Genomic DNA, 17,080 nt, shown 5'->3' with positions numbered 1-17,080 from the left:
GAGCACAGGTATGTCCCCTCCCCCACCAGAGCACAGTTATGTCCCCTCCCCCACCAGAGCACATGTATGTCCGCTCCCCCACCAGAGCACATGTATGTCTGCTCCCCCACCAGAGCACAGGTATGTCCCCTCCCCCACCAGAGCACAGGTATGTCCCCTCCCTCACCAGAGCACAGGTATGTCCGCTCCCCCACCAGAGCACCGGTATGTCCCCTCCCCCACCAGAGCACAGGTATGTCCCCTCCCCCACCAGAGCACAGGTATGTCCGCTCCCCCACCAGAGCACAGGTATGTCTGCTCCCCCACCAGAGCACAGGTATGTCCCCTCCCCCACCAGAGCATAGGTATGTCTGCTCCCCTTCCAGAGCACAGGTATGTCCCCTCCCCCACCAGAGCACAGGTATGTCCGCTCCCCCGCCAGAGCACAGGTATGTCCCCTCCCCCACCAGAGCACAGGTATATCCCCTCCCCCACCTGAGCGCAGGTATATCCCCTCCCCCACCAGAGCGCAGGTATATCCCCTCCCCCACCTGAGCGCAGGTATATCCCCTCCCCCACCAGAGCACAGGTATATCCCCTCCCCCACCTGAGCACAGGTATGTCCCCTCCGGGTGGATGAGATCCGCTCTGAGGACCTAAAGTCTCTGGATGTTGTAGGACTGTCTCTGACACGTCTCTGCAACATGGCGTTGCGGTCGGGGACAGTGCCTCTGGCAGACCAGGGTGGTGGTCCCTCTGTTCAAGAAGGGGGACCAGAGGGTGTGTTCCAACTACAGAGGGATCACACTCAGAATCAGAAAAGGTTTATTGCCACTGTCCGTGAACAAAGAACTTGCTTTGGTGATTCAGTGCAACATAAAACAATGAACAATGATAAAAGCAAGATGTATAAAAATCAAATAAAGCATGCATTAAGAAAAAATGTTTAAGTTTACTAATGAGATGAAAATAGACTTAGTGTGTACACATAATGTACAATTCAATTTACATAAGTGGTGCAGAAAGTGAACAGTGAGTGATTAAATATAGTTTAAGTGACTTAAGTGTTTAAGAAGTGTTCATGAGTCCAACAGCAGAGGGAAAGAAACTGTTCTAGTGGTGGAGGTTCTGGTCCTGATGGACCGTAGCCTCCTGCCTGAGGGGAGTGGCCTCCTGCCTGAGGGGAGTGGCCTCTCGTCCCAGAGTCCTGGAGACGTACAGGTCCTGCAGAGATGAAGTCTGCAGCCGATCACCTTCTCAGCAGAGGGCGCTGTAGTCTCTGTTTGTCCCTGGCTGTGGCTCCAGGGCACTATTAATGAGAGTTGTGATTAGTTTGACATCTAGTGGTGCATGTAAACTTGATGAAACTTGCTGCACTGTGCACAAACCAATCTGTTTTTCAATTAATTTTACAACAATAATGTCATCAAAAGCAAAATTACTGCAAAAGTGTATTTTTGTTTGTGCATAATTCTTGATTTGATTTGTCCAGATGACAGGCAGGAGTCTGCAGTGAACATGACCAGCAGCAGCAGCAGCAGCAGCAGCAGCAGCAGCAGCAGCAGCAGCAGCAGCAGCAGCAGCATCAGCATGTCTGTGGAGCTCAATGGAGTCATGTACACTGGTCTGTACCTCTGCTCGCCTCTCATGGTTCTGATCCTGCAGAGTCACACTTGGAATCTCAAAAGATTCTGGACCAACAATCGATCACTTTGGAATGTACTTTTGTGTTATTGCAAAGAAAAGGATCACAAAGAATGAATTGGCTATAAAAACTGGGCTCAAATACCAACTGACATTTATAAAGTTTATAAAACATAAACTGGTACAAGTGAGACAAAAGGAGACATGTGTCATTATCTAGCACAGGGTGCCACACGTTTACTGCTCACGAGGTACTTTTATATTCAAGCTGAAGATCTACTATAGATCTAAATTATTGTATAATTGGCTCGAGCCATGGAGTTCCAACGGAACGGAATGCTCGAGACTTTGTTCTTGCCAGGTTTCTTATTAGGCCCGAGCGCCACAAGCTGGCGAGAGGCCTACCAGTTCCGTAAGGCCGTGCGCCCACTTCCAAACATTCACTAACGCACTCCTCCACTCATGCACGCCCCGTGCAGACTAAATAGTAGTAGGAAAATGGAACATTACCATTGTTAACGGGCGAAGCCCGTGCAAAAGTGCGCACTAACGAGGGGGTATAAGTTATACACATTTTTATTCAAAGAGTCACGGTCTCTGTGAGGCAAAGCCGCACATTTTGCCAAGAATTCAAAATAAAATTGCTTTTTGAATGGTAAAATAAAGGAGAGAAGATTCAGCAGTAGATGTAATAAAAGGACGATTGGGGCGCGTCAGCGCCCCCTCCTCTTGCGGCATAGCGGCGGCGTGGCGAGGGCCAATCATTGCCGCTTGTGGCTATATTTCTTTCTTCTTCTCGGGAACAACCCCCCTAGTTTTCACCCAGTGAACATTGACGAAAAGTCACAAAAATTTGCACCCCTGTAAAAATCGTGCCTCTCTACATTCTGGCTATCTCCTTTTTCTAAAATTTTAAAAAATTGGCGCGTCAGCGCCCCCAAATGTACCAAAAATGCATTGAGAGATAGGAAATGACCCAAAAAAAATCTGATCGTAGAATCATGAAATTTGGCGCAGAGGTAGATGGTGACAAGAGAAGTAAAAAATAGTATTACGGCAACGCCGTCCGCCCAACCAAATGTCGGCCATATCGATTCTAAAATGGCTTAGTATGACTCGGGAGTTTTTCCAAACGTCGTACTTTTATGAACTTCTCCCAGGGGGTTGGCCTTAAAAAGTTGAAATTTGGTGAAAATGGTGCTGAGGAGTGGGACATCAAAAGTTATTCAAATTACTTTGATACCTGTCACGGTCTCTGTGCGGCGAAGCTGCAAACTGTAGCTGGAATTTCAGAAATTTCCCAAATTTCAAATTTGCGCAGATAAAGTCCGAATTGCGTCAAATTAGAATCAGTTGTTAAACTCTTTGCCCTAAACCTACTTGAAGTCAAATAAATTAATTTGGCGTGACAGCGCCCCCTACAGATTTTATATGGAGGGTTAAATATTTAGTTTTGAGAAATGTTACGAAATTTGAAACAAAATTCCATTTTGGCATCTGGATCAAAAAAGTCAATGAGACCCATGTCATAATTGTTACGGCTTTTGCTGTGACAGAAACCTCCCATGTTATTCCAATGGGGAAATCGCCAGATCTCTGAAATTTGAACATGTTTACACTTTATACTTTGACTATATCCTCCTTGGGCGTTAGCCCTATTAACCTGAAATTTGGTGAGACTCATCTTCAGGACCATCAAAAGTTATCCACATTTTTATTCTAAGAGTCATGGTTTCTGTGCGGCCAAGAATTCAAAATAAAATAGCTTTTTGATGGCAAAACGAAGGGGAGAAAAAGTGACAGTGTCATGGACTCAGCAGTAGGTATAATAAAAGGGAATCAATTGGGGCGCGTTAGCGCCCCCTCCTCTTGCGGCGTGGCGAGGGCCGATCATTGCCGCTTTCAGCTATATTTCTTCTTCTTCTTGCATGGTAATTTTGCCACAACTCGGGCATTTTTGACCCCCTGAACGTTGATGAATGTCTCACATGGGGTCATGGGTCACACATGGGTCATAGACGCAATCGGCTTGGCCTGAACTCGAATAAAATGAAGGTTATGAGAACGCCTGTCGCAACAGTGCTAGAGCAAAAAAAAAAAACATGAAATGCTTAATCTAGGCACATGAGACTTGGGACAGTGATAGAGCTACCTTTGACCTCTGACCTTTGAGGAGTAAAACACACCTGGCAGCATCGCTCTATGATAAACAGGAAGTCGGCCATGTTGAATCAAAGTGGCACCGCCACGCTTGACTTTTTTTTAAAAATTTGTACATGTCCTAGGTTTTTTGTCCGATCGAGCTCAAAACAAAACCTTTTGCATCTAAAGACATTGAAATTTAATAAATGTTCAAAAGAATGTTGATATTCTTTACGGTCTCTGCATGACACGCCCTCAAAAACGGCTTAATTTCCTGTTTGTTCAAGTCACGCTATTGGAAATGATCTACGGAGCTCATATTTCACTCACTAATGTGTTTTTATGTCTGATTGGAAATAAATAATACCATGTAATAAATTTACTCTATTGCGCCCCCTACCCATTATGTGAAAAATTCAACATTGTCTGATTTGTTTGAAACTCATGGTTTATATTCATCTCAAGACGCCATGAAAAAAAGTGCATTACAGATATTGTGTATTTTCACAATTGGCCAGCAGAGGCGCAATGAATGCCTTCACTTCCTCTTCCGCTTTTATTTTGATGGAACATTTCCTCTCGTGCCGTGGTCTTAGCATTAGCGTTAGCATCAGCATTAGCGGCGGGTCTCTGTTGCTAGGTGACGGGGGTACAGGGAGGAGGGGATTTAAAGAATAAAGTCAAAGAGAATGCAGTATCAGGGCAATCGCGATCAAAACACGGTTGCGCGGGAAGCCGGGTTTTTATTTTTGTTTGACCATAATTAGGCTATAGAAACACAATGTAGACTTTCATTAACAGCCTAATATTGTTTATCATATACAAATGTGCAATATAAAAAGAAGATCTGCTATTTAACTCGACCATTTAACACAGCTGAGTATTTTGAAAATTAAATATAAGATAAGATATTCCTTTATTGTCCACACATGGGGAAATTTCATTGTTGCAACCCAGTAGATACAGAGGAAAAGGACAGATAACTTATAGGAAGTTTAAAAAACACTCTTAATAGAAAATCTCTTATAAACAAAACTCCTATAGACAAAACCTCTCATTTCTTAATAAGGAATGGAGTGAAAAATAAAGATAAAATAAAATAAAAACAGCTAGCGTAAGACAAAATAATTCTAATTATAATGGTAAAATAAACACTCTATTTACATCAGTTATATGATGACCACAACTACGCTAATGATAGAAGGACTTCCTCTCCTCCTGCTTCTTACCTAGACTCTCCTTTGACAGCGTGGCTGTGTGGACACAGTGGTGTTGTGTTCTTTCTGAAACTCATGGAAAAGCGTCCACAATAATCACATGCTGATTGTAGCTCTGGGTCCACTCGTGCTGCTGCAGAGCTCTCACTTGTGATGTCAGGATATACTCTAAAAACAGACCCTCACTCACTGTTCCCTCTAAGCTGCGCTGCTCGCACATAGTGCGCCACAAGAAAATCTATGGCGCGCAGAAAATAAAATTCACCACAAACGGCCACTGGGGGCAATCAAGCAGGAAGAGCAAGCGTTTGACACACTGAAGAAGACTCTAGTGGACAGTATAAGCAATGTCCAGGGGACACGTCGTGTTCTATATATTTTTAGTTTCAAAACGCTGTGTGTTTTATTACAATCAGGATCATATTCACAGAGAAACTAGTCTTATTAGTCCTCTGCTCAGAGCAGAGCTGCGCTGCAGAGCAGAGCAGCTGCAGAGCAGAGCAGCGCGCAGAGCTAAATTAAACTTTCTTGTCCAGACCTGACTCACGAGTCGAAGACACATGTGCATCATTATCTGGACCATACTTCGGTGAAAATATCTCATGTCACAAAGTAACACTCACTTTATGAATACGAGCTCAGGAACAGATGATCCAGATGTGAAGACACAGGTCAATCAGCTCACACAGAGTCAGGACAGGGGACAGTAGGGACAGCTGTGATCCACTGTGATGCTCACAGTCCTCAGTGTGCTCAGGGAGCTTGTGTGATTGCACAGACACGTGAAAAACTAGAGGGAACCTGCCTCACTGCCTCTGAGATCCACAAAATGGGCCCCTGATCTAGATCATGGATTCCTCACCTTTTGACCTCAAGGCCTAACCTTTTCTGTCCATTTTTATTTACTGATTGCGCGGCCCTCAGGGAGCTGCCCTTTGGGCCCCCGCCCTATGGTTAAGAATCATTGCTCTAGATGATTCAAGCCAACTGCTCTCGTTTTGTTCTTCTATTTAAAGATTATTATTGATTTTAATTCATCTTCGATTCTGCAGATCATTTTATCTTAAATCTCCCTCAATGTGCAATTTGAATCACACGCCCCGTGTTTTAGGTTTGTTTACTTGTGTTTTAGGTTTGTTTACTTCTGGACTATGTGCCCAGAACAGAACTGTCATGACCTCATTTGAATGTTTTTTTCTTTCAAAACTCACATCTCTTCATACTTCATACATACTATGCATACATGTACACACTTTGTATGTATCATGCCAATCTTTTAATTGATGTAGTCATATAGCCTTAAAAGTATACCTCATATAGCCTTAAAAGTACACCTCATATAGCCTTAAAAGTACACCTCATATAGCCTTAAAAGTACACCTCATATAGCCTTAAAAGTACACCTCATATAGCCTTAAAAGTATACCTCATATAGCCTTAAAAGTACACCTCATATAGCCTTAAAGTATACCTCATATAGCCTTAAAAGTGCACCTCGTATAGCCTTAAAAGTACACCTCATATAGCCTTAAAAGTACACCTCATATAGCCTTAAAAGTACACCTCATATAGCCTTAAAAGTACACCTCATATAGCCTTAAAAGTACACCTTGAGTAAACTATTTTAAAATAAACTATTGGACTATTGGAATTCTACGGAGCCCCGCAAGTGACATCAGAAAATTTTTAAATATATATATATATATATATATATATATATATATATATATATTTTTTGTCACGTGATCATTTATGTATGACAGGTGACCTCTTGGTGGCACTCTTTAATAGTATATACAGGAAGTGTGTGAAAAAGCATAAAAGAAGGAAGGAAGACACGAAGTTACTGCTTTCGCTCCTAGAGCCACACATCCATCTATACATCCATTGATGCAAATCCCATAATGGCCGTTCCACACCGCCGCGGCCGAAGCGCCCAGTTTACATTCAAAGTCAATGGTAAATGCGCGTCGAGCACGTAGTGCGTTATCTGCGGCGCAATTTCTTAGTTTTTGCGGCGCGATTGGTGCGTTTTTTTACGCTCTCGATGCTTTGCGCGCGCGTATGAGCCGGCCGAGGCGACGAAAGCGGCTTACGCGACGCGTTCAGATATGCTGAGGTCTCTGCAGCAGAAGCGTAGCAGCCGCCGCAGCAGCCAATCAGAGCTGACGCTCCAGTGACGTACATACGTACGTACGTATTGCCCCTCGCATTTCCGGTATTCCCCGTGGAATTCCCCAAGAAGCGCCACTTTTTCCTTGCTCGTCAACAATGGCAGACGAACGATTGATTGTGGCCGTGTGTGGGAGAAAGGAACTGTGTGATGTATTCACGGTGGAATACAGAGACGGAAACAAACCAAAAACGCGAAAACAACACTCTCGATATCTGCAATTTTACACAATGAAAGGCCACACAGACAACACCTCTACTGCGCATGTGCGCAGAGAGCGCGCCATACGCGCGCCTGTGTACAGTGGCCGGGGCGTCGAGAGCGCGCGTCCGGTGCGTAAACCTTTCAAATGTACACGCGCTCAAATTCTGCGTCGGGCGCGATTAGGCCGCGGCGGTCTGTACGTAGCTTAAGGCTTCAGCTTAAGATAAGATAAGATAAGATATTCCTTTATTGTCCCACATGGGGAAATTTCATTGGTGCAACGCAGGTAGATACAGAGGTAGATACAGAAGAACAGAACAGATCACTTATAGGAAGTCTGAAAAACACTTTCAGTAGAAGATCTCCTATAAATAAATAAAAACTCCCATAGACAAATGAATAAATAAATACATAAATACCATTGCATGTGATCACGACAGTAATTGCACATGAATATGTGTCACGACAGCACATAGATTGCACATGAATTTCACAGTAATTGCACATGAATTCCAACAGCAATTGCACATATGACAGAATTGCACATGGTTAGGTCAGTATTGCGAGTGTTCAGTACTAACAGTTTTTGTTATAAAGTCTGACAGCAGCAGGAAGGAAAGACCTACGGAATCTCTCCTTCACACATCGAGGGTGGATCAGTCTCTCACTGAAGCTGCTCTCCAGAGCGGACAGAGTGTCCTGCAGGGGGTGACACTCATGGTCCAGCATAGATGTGAATCTAGCCAGGACCCTCCTGTCCCCCACCTCCTGCACCGAGTCCAGAGCACAGCCCAGGACGGAGCTGGACTTCTTGATGACTCTGTCCAGCTTCCTCCTCTCCCTCTCTGTGATGCTGCTGCTCCAGCAGGCCACACCATACAGGAGGGCTGCGGAAAAATATGCGCTCTTTTCTGCGCGCGTTACATTTCTTATAATAACTTTGTCGTCTTTTGTGATAAAATGAAACGGAAAAAACCGTTAGCCTTGTGCTAACCCGGATGTTAAGGATGCACACGAGGGATGTAAACATTAGTCACATGACAAATAGTCAAAGAGGAAGAACGAACGAGAGGAATAATTCTGTTTTTGAGTAGTTTTGGAGTGTAGTAGTGAAGCAAAATGAGGGGCACACTTCATGTTGATCAAGTTTAGACCTGGTTTAGACCTGCTTTAAGTCCTGGGTTAGTCCTGGTTTAGACCTGGTTTAGACCTGGTTTAGTCCTGGTTTAGTTCTGGTTTAGTTCTGGTTTAGTCCTGGTTTAGACCTGGTTTAGACCTGGTTTAGTGGTTTAGTCCTGGTTTAGACCTGGTTTAGTGGTTTAGTCCTGGTTTAGACCTGGTTTAGACCTGGTTTAGTCCTGGTTTAGACCTGGTTTAGACCTAGTTTAGACCTGGTTTAGACCTGGTTTTGAGCTCCTTCTGATGTGGCTCTCTGTGTCATTTTGGACAGAAACTGTTTTGAGAAGTAGCACAAATAGAAAAACGCCTGTGGATTTACCTACTTTTTATTGTAAATAGTTGTTTATTGCTTGTATATATCACAAGAATACTTTTATATGTTCATATTTGCACCTTGTGGTTCAGTTTGAACCTTTTTAAATGCTTGGTTGAGCATGTTTGAGGGTTTTACAATGAAAAAAAACATAATTTTTCCAGACGGACTTTGTGTTTTCAGTGTGTGTTTAGGTCCAGTATGTTGAAATAGTATGTCAAAGTGAAAAACTTACTAACAGATCATATAGGTGAGGTTGTGCTGAAAAAAAAAGATACCCAACATTGGTCTGGTAAACATTTCTTAATGTAGTATATCAGGGCAAAATTGAAGGTACCCAAAAACGGCCAAAAAAAGCTCCGGACCCCGAAGGGTTAATTAAATAGCGCCACCAAGAGGTCACCTGCCATACATAAATTATCACGTCATTTTAAAAAAAAAAAAGAAAAATCTGGGGTTTTTTCACACCAACATTTTTTTTTTTTTTTTTTTTTTTTACAAAAAAAGATTTATTTTTTACAAAAACATTTTTTTTCTTTTTTAAAGGTCCCATAACATGCAAAATTGACTTTTCAGAGCTTTTAACCTTCTTACATTGCTATTTGTGCTTCATATATGTACCCAGAGTGTTTTTTTGATTGTTTCCCGCAGTGTTTAGCTATATTACAGACTATCTCCTTTCCTCGAATATATATATATATATACACTGTATATATATATATATATACTATATATATACTGTGTATATATATATATATATATATATACTGTATATATATACTGTGTATATGTATATAGTATATATATATATATATATACTGTATATATATGTATATATATATATACACATATATATATATATACTGTGTGTGTGTGTGTGTGTGTGTGTGTATATATATATGTATATATATATATATATATATATATATATATATATATATATATATATATACTGTGTGTGTTGCACACAGGTCTGCACACTTATGGGTAGAATGGAAGTGGTGTTTCGAGCTGTTTAAATGGAGACCCTCAAGGGTCTCCATTTAATAAAAGAGTTTGTCTATATTTAACACACATTATTTTGACCTGTGTCACACCTGCCCTCCCTCTGACCCCGCCCCTCTGTCTCCGCCCATAGGTGTCCTCTTTGCCCAGGCCACTCCAAGCTCCGCCTCTGTGTCCAGTAAAGCCGCCCTCGCCCGGGTCGTCCCGCCTCAGACCACACCTACCTCAACCACAGCCGCAAGCTCCGCCTCCTTGTCTTAACACCACACCCCCTCCCTTACCCCTTCTGCATTTTTTTTACCCAACCACCGTACCACCCAACCACAGTACCACCCAACCAAGGTACCACCCAACCACGGGACCACCCAACCACTATACCACCCAACCAAGGTACCACCCAACCACTGTACCACCCAACCAAGGTACCGCCCAACCACCGTACCACCCAACCACCTTACCACCCAACCAAGGTACCAACCAACCACAGTCCACCCAACCAAGGTACCACCCAACCAAGGTACCACCCAACCACTGTGCCACCCAACCACTCTACCACCCAACCAAAGTACCACCCAACCAAGGTACCACCCAACCACTGTACCACCCAACCAAAGTACCACCCAACCAAAGTACCACCCAACCAAGGTACCACCCAACCACTGTACCACCCAACCAAGGTACCACCCAACCACGCTGAGCACAGCCAAACTCACCTCATGTTTCCCCAAACCTTACGCCAAAAAGAGAAGTGAAAGTCTCACAGGAAGTGCACTATCTCACAGGAAGTGCACTCTCTCACAGGAAGTGCACTCTCTCACAGGAAGTGCACTATCTCACAGGAAGTGCATGCACTATCTCACAGGAAGTGCGTGCACGCTCTCACAGGAAGTGCGTGCACGCTCTCACAGGAAGTGCACTATCTCACAGGAAGTGCACTATCTCACAGGAAGTGCACTATCTCACAGGAAGTGCACTATCTCACAGGAAGTGCATTATCTCACAGGAAGTGCACTATCTCATAGGAAGTGCATTATCTCAGGTTTTTACACACATCTCGCCTCTTTTGTTCTTCTAACGCCAAAAATATGATAGGAATATTCATCAGAGCCAGTATAAATATATGCACAACCTGTGAATTATTTATTTCTACATAATTGTACAGACATGAAGACTAAAGAGACATCATCCCGTCAAAAGGTCAAAACACTGTTTACACTCAGTTACTGACTGACCGCAATGATGACCCTTCACGGAAGAGGTTTTTATTTTAACATTTTGAACTAATTGTTTCAATGTCATTATTATTAATATTATTATTTGTGTTTTATCATTTTAATCTATTACAATCTTCTCACTGCAGGAAGAATATATATTTAGAATTTTATGAAAAAAGAAAGACAAATGATGAATATAATCTATTTTGAATCTAAAGCTTTAAAGGTGTGTGTTGTTTCTTCAGGGCTTATTTATCATGTACCATGTGACCTCATTATTGCGCCGCCCGGCTCCAGCGGCGGCCATTTTGAAACACAAAAAGATGTGACTTTTTTAATTCAACGTGACCTAATCCTCTGTTTGAGCTGATTACGTAGAGGCTGTTTTAGGTTTACAGAGGAAATCCACTCACACGAGGAAGACTATGCAAACTCTCCAGGGCATCAGGGCCTCTGTGTACTTCCTCTGACACGGGGGATTAGGCAACAAAAAGTACAAAATAGCGTAGCACAGAGCGTGCCACATATATGCAGATAGACAAGTCCACATCTATATATATATATATATATATATATATATATATATCATATCTATACCTTATATATATATATATATATATCATATCTATACCTTATATATAATGCTCACCTGGGGTTAGGTTTTATTTATTTTGTTTAGTTTTTGCTTTCATCCAATGTGGCCAATATATAGAAGTTATATTTAAATATTTATTGACAAACAATGAACTTGAAAAATGATTTTATTAAAGATGTAAAATGAAGGCTAAAGTGAATTAATAGATGACCTTTTTATCATTTATGACAATCAAACACGTGTTGTTGCTAATGTTGCGTTTCAAAATGGCTGCCGCTGTAACAAGGCTGGAGCAAATGGCGGGAAAAGATGTTTCTTTCCCTGTGACTCTGGGCCGTCTTCTCACTGTCAGATTCAGAGATATTCTATATTATAAACATGTAAGGGGCAAGGCCATTCAGATGTATTCTATATTATAAACATGTAAGGGGCAGGGCCATTCAGATATATTCTATATTATAAACATGTAATGGGCGGGGCCATGTTGACTGAAATCTATATATTGAAAACAACAAGAGCAAAATTACATATATATCATTTAGCTCCTTGTTTGAAATATTTTTCTTGCTTTTGGATATTTGTATGTGGGGGCTCGGGGCACCTCGGGGGGCTCGGACACCTCGGGGGACTCCGGGCACCTGGGGGGCTCGGGCGGCTCGGGCAGATGTTTGACCTGATACGGTCACGAAACCTGGTTCAAAGTCGGCACAATATTATAAAGTGAAGTGAGTTTGAAATAGTGTAATTCAAACACGAAGGAACAAAGAGTCAAAAGGACGTGACCTTCACGTCCTGAGAAGGTCAAACATGTTTATTTGGACATGTCCAGTCAGATTGACCACTGCCCTCCATTTGAAATGATGACATCATATTCTGACACATGTGATATGATCTGAACATGTCCCCCGCCTTAACCTCCACCTCCTCCTCCACCTTGTCCTCCTCCGCCTCCACCTGCTCCTCCTGTCAGGCTGTTTGTCATAACCCAACCGACCCGGTAAAAAACTAGCCGACTGAAGAAAAAAAAATCTGTATTTTGTCAAAATGACGCCAAATATTTTACTTGCATTTCTTCGACTCACCGACCGTTTTTTCAACGAAGCGCTGTGTTGAATAACTTTGTATCACTGGACATACTTCCCAACTTATCCATCATCCCAGACACACTGCACTGTCGCTCCTCCGTCACACTGTCGCTCCTCCGTCACACAGTCGCTCCTCATTGTGGTGGTGGTGTTTCCATCGCTCATGTCGTTCTTCATCATGGTGTCGATTTCATACTAAATTTGACCTGCGCTTTGCACTCTGGGACATAAACACGCCCAGCAACGTCATCACAACAAACATGGCGGCGCCCGTGTCCCCCGCATGTTCAGCACGTCCCCCCCATGTTTAGCACGTCCCCCCCATGTTTAGCACGTCCCCCCCATGTTCAGCACGTCCCCCCCATGTTCAGCACGTCCCCCCCATGTTTAGCACGTCCCCCCATGTTTAGCACGTCCCCCCCATGTTTAGCACGTCCCCCCCATGTTCAGCACGTCCCCCCCATGTTCAGCACGTCCCCCCCATGTTTAGCACGTCCCCCCCATGTTCATCACGTCCCCCCCATGTTCATCACGTCCCCCCATGTTCAGCACGTCCCCCCCGCTCGCCTTCGCCACCAAAACAAAGGAGAACGTTGTACAAAAGGTCGATTTTTTTATTTTTTTATTTAAATCTCTTAAAATCGGGAGATTTGGAAAGTTTGACTGGAACTCGCCAGAAATATTTAAAGGCGGAAATGAAATGAAAATGAAACTTAACCAGGCTCAGGCTTCAAAAGTCAATGATGGAGACATCATTGACTTTTGAAGCCTGACCCCTGACGGTCACTGCGGTCACTGCGGTCACTGCCGGTCACTGTCGGTCACTGCTGGTCACGGTAGGATTTACAGACTAACCCACTTGTAAAATGGGTCGGGTCACAGCAAACACAGCCTCACACCGACAGTTGTTGTGTACATTGTGTACGTTGTACGTTGTAACTTGTTGCATGTTCTTCTGCTGCCCCTGGGTCGGGTCAGGACTGGACTGGTCAGGACTGGACTGGCCTAAAGCCTTAACCTAAGTGAGTCCAGGACCTTTTGTCTTCATTTAGTCGTTTTGACACAACAATGTTCTGATGCTTTTAGTGCTTGAAGTTTTGTCACGTGGACAATGGCTCATACTTCATACTTCATACTTCTACTTCTACTTCATACTTCTACTTCATACTTCATAATTCATACTTCATACTTCTACTTCATACTTCTACTTCATACTTCATAGTTATACTTCATACTTCATAGTTCTACTTCATACTTCATAGTTCTACTTCATACTTCTACTTCATACTTCATAGTTCTACTTCATACTTCATAGTTCTACTTCATAGTTCTACTTCAATACTTATACTTCATACTTATACTTCATACTTATACTTCATACTTATACTTCTACTTCATATTTCATACTTATACTTCATACTTCTACTTCATACTTTGGAAAGTTTTGGTTTGAAATATGAATTCAAACATTGTAAAGAAAATGTAGCGAAACAAATGAATTTAGTCTGAATAAATTGTGATTCTGCAGCGAAACCAAAGTGACCTCCAAAAGGTCAAACTCCTTTGTAGAATATATTTATTTACCATCAGTCGCTCCGTCCTGTTGTTGCCACGGTAACGTGTCATGTTGCCTGGTGTGATGGAGGACTTAAGTACTATCAGAGGACTTAAGTCCTCCAATGATAGTACTTAAGTCCTATCAGAGGACTTAAGTACTATCGGAGGACTTAAGTACTATCGGAGTGTTCCTCACGTGTTGTGAGAGTACTTGAAGTCTTGCTCAGCCCTACACTTCTACACTTCTGAGACATGGATGTGTTTCCTAGCAACAGCAACAATCAGAAATCATCTGTTTGATGTTTACTCGAGGACAACTCATGACCCGCGATAATCAGACAAAGAAGTTAAACCCTGACCTCAAATATGAGTCATGTCCTGAAACACGTGAAATGAGCTAGGGCTGTCCCTCTGTCCTTCTGTCCCTCTGTCCTTCTCCCCCTCTGTCCTTCTCCCCCTCTGTCCTTCTCCCCCTCTGTCCGTTACAGATTTGACAATCAAACTCATGGGACTTTGGACCTTTTTGAAATATCTACAAGTCAATTCATGTTGTAACATTTGTCTCTGACTCAAAGACAAAATTCAGCTTTAAAAATGTCTCTACCTCACGACAATCACAGCGGCATTAATCACCTTTAAACACACACACATGTACACACACATGTACACACACACACGTGTGTAGCAGTTGCCTTCATGATTGGCGCTTGAACTGTTCAGTTCATGACTTTTCAGGACTTTTTTTACAGTGCGTGAAAAGACTTTATGATGATAAACAATGATAAATGATGATTCTGTTGTGTTGTTTATTTGCTTTGTTTTGTGGATCTGGTTGTTGCCACGGTTACAGAGATGACCTGGAGCAGAGTGATTCTAATGGTGAATATAGTGTCTAAAGGGGAGGGGTTTAGGGACGCATGTGATTTGGGGGTTTTAAGTGTTTTTAATGAAACTTTACAAATGATAAAATGCTTTTGTTACAACTTCTCAGGAAAAAACGGACTACCTCCCGTTTAGAGGCTGAACAGAACAAACTCATCCGTTCATTTCTTTTCTGTCCACTGTGACCAGTGGTCAGCAGGTGACGCTCACACTCGGGTCAAACGCTTTTAAAGGACATTTTTACAACAGGAAACCTCAGTAACTCGAAAGCTTCACTCTTCACGCCTGCTTATTCCTCACATTGTTTTTTCTACGATGTATAGAAGTCATTGGTAGGACAATGTTTCCCGGTATCCACGGTAACGGTGAAAAGTTTGTTTCTGTTTTTATTTTAACGGGTGAAGAGATGTTCTTAACTATGAATCTGTTTGTGTGAAATACTTTTATTTGAAATCTGAAATGAATAAACTATCTCCTTTCTTAAATGTAACTGCAGTTCAGTGTTTTCATGTGCCAGAAATACTTCAGTACTGCAGTACTGTGCAGTACTACAGTACAGCAGTACTGGGCAGTACTACAGTACTGTAGTACTGCCCAGTACAGCTGTACTACAGTACAGCAGTACTGCTGTACTGTGCAGTACTACAGTACTGCAGTACCGTGTAGTACAGTACAGTACTGTGCAGTACTACAGTACAGCAGTATTACAGTACTAGTACTACATGGGGCCGGACGCACCTTTGAAGCTGACATTAGATGTAAAAACTTTACACTTTGTGTCTTTATAACAAAAAAATCAACAATTTAGAAACACAGGAAAAAATCGCCTCAAAATTGTATTCGAGCTTCATCAAAGTATCGTTTGTCGTATGAAATATCTGGAAGAAATGAAAAGCTCCACGTTTCCGTAAGTATTCGTCAGAAAAACAAATAGGAAAAAAATGCAAAGTGTCATAATCTATTGAATAATGAAATACTGTACAGAATTGTGTGATATTCAGAGGTTAATCCCACTTTTCCATTGAAATCACATGTTCCATTTGTTCCTTCAGAATATCATATATCAGCTTTGGAATACTTTAAAATAACCTTAGGTCATGCGGCTCCTGCAGATGCCACAAGGACAGAGGAGAAGCTCTTCAAAACCTGAGGCTTATGAAGGATCTGATGCAGGGCAAGAGCGCCACCGTGTGGAGGATCAGCTGAGTAACACCACGTGTGTAATGCCATCAGTTCAGAACAAACCGCTCCAGAAGGAGCTCAGCACAGAGGCAGACGTGTGTATGAGGGGCACAGAGGCAGACGTGTGTATGAGGGGCACAGAGGCAGACGTGTGTATGAGGGGCACAGAGGCAGACGTGTGTGTGAGGGGCACAGAGGCAGACGTGTGTGTGAGGGGCACAGAGGCAGACGTGTGTGTGAGGGGCACAGAGGCAGACGTGTGTGTGAGGGGCACAGAGACAGACGTGTGTGTGAGGGGCACAGAGGCAGACGTGTGTGTGAGGGGCACAGAGGCAGACGTGTGTGTGAGGGGCACAGAGGCAGACGTGTGTGTGAGGGGTACAGAGGCAGACGTGTGTGTTTTGTTTTTTTATCCTGAAAATAAAAATTACACAAATCTGATCCCATAATTATATTTCTATATTTTCATCAATGAAACAAAGTATAAAACAATAACATTGTAATAGAAGTTACAGTGGTCTCTCCCTCCAGGGGGCGTGTCCTCCAGGGGGCGCTGCAGGAAACGTTCCCTCTTCATGTGTCTGAGCAACACAAACATCCGGGGCGCGGACGAGCCCAGACTCCACCGCAAGGTGGCGGTAATGCGCCTTGTCAACCACCACTAAACTCCACCAGGAAGCGGAAGAAGAAGAAGCGGCGCAGTAGAGGA

General features: G+C 42.9%; 1 protein-coding gene across 1 annotated transcript in view; it reads left to right on the top strand.

Annotated features, from left to right (window-relative positions):
* arid3a (AT-rich interactive domain 3A) overlaps nt 1-10,706 on the top strand; it is a 42,253-nt gene extending 31,547 nt beyond the window's left edge. Inside the window, exons 7-8 of the mRNA XM_072439225.1 lie at nt 1,472-1,603; nt 9,990-10,706. Of these exons, the coding sequence (XP_072295326.1) occupies nt 1,472-1,603; nt 9,990-10,117 (260 nt within the window). The 3' untranslated portion in view covers nt 10,118-10,706. The remainder of the gene's footprint in view (nt 1-1,471; nt 1,604-9,989) is intronic.
* The last annotated feature ends 6,374 nt before the right edge of the window (nt 10,707-17,080 follow it).

The sequence above is a fragment of the Eucyclogobius newberryi genome, unplaced genomic scaffold (assembly GCF_026437365.1).
Source record: "Eucyclogobius newberryi isolate DKJ021-1_F unplaced genomic scaffold, fEucNew1.0.hap1 SCAF_9, whole genome shotgun sequence".
Taxonomy (NCBI): Eukaryota; Metazoa; Chordata; class Actinopteri; order Gobiiformes; family Gobiidae; genus Eucyclogobius; species Eucyclogobius newberryi.
This window is presented reverse-complemented; position numbering and strand designations above follow the sequence as displayed.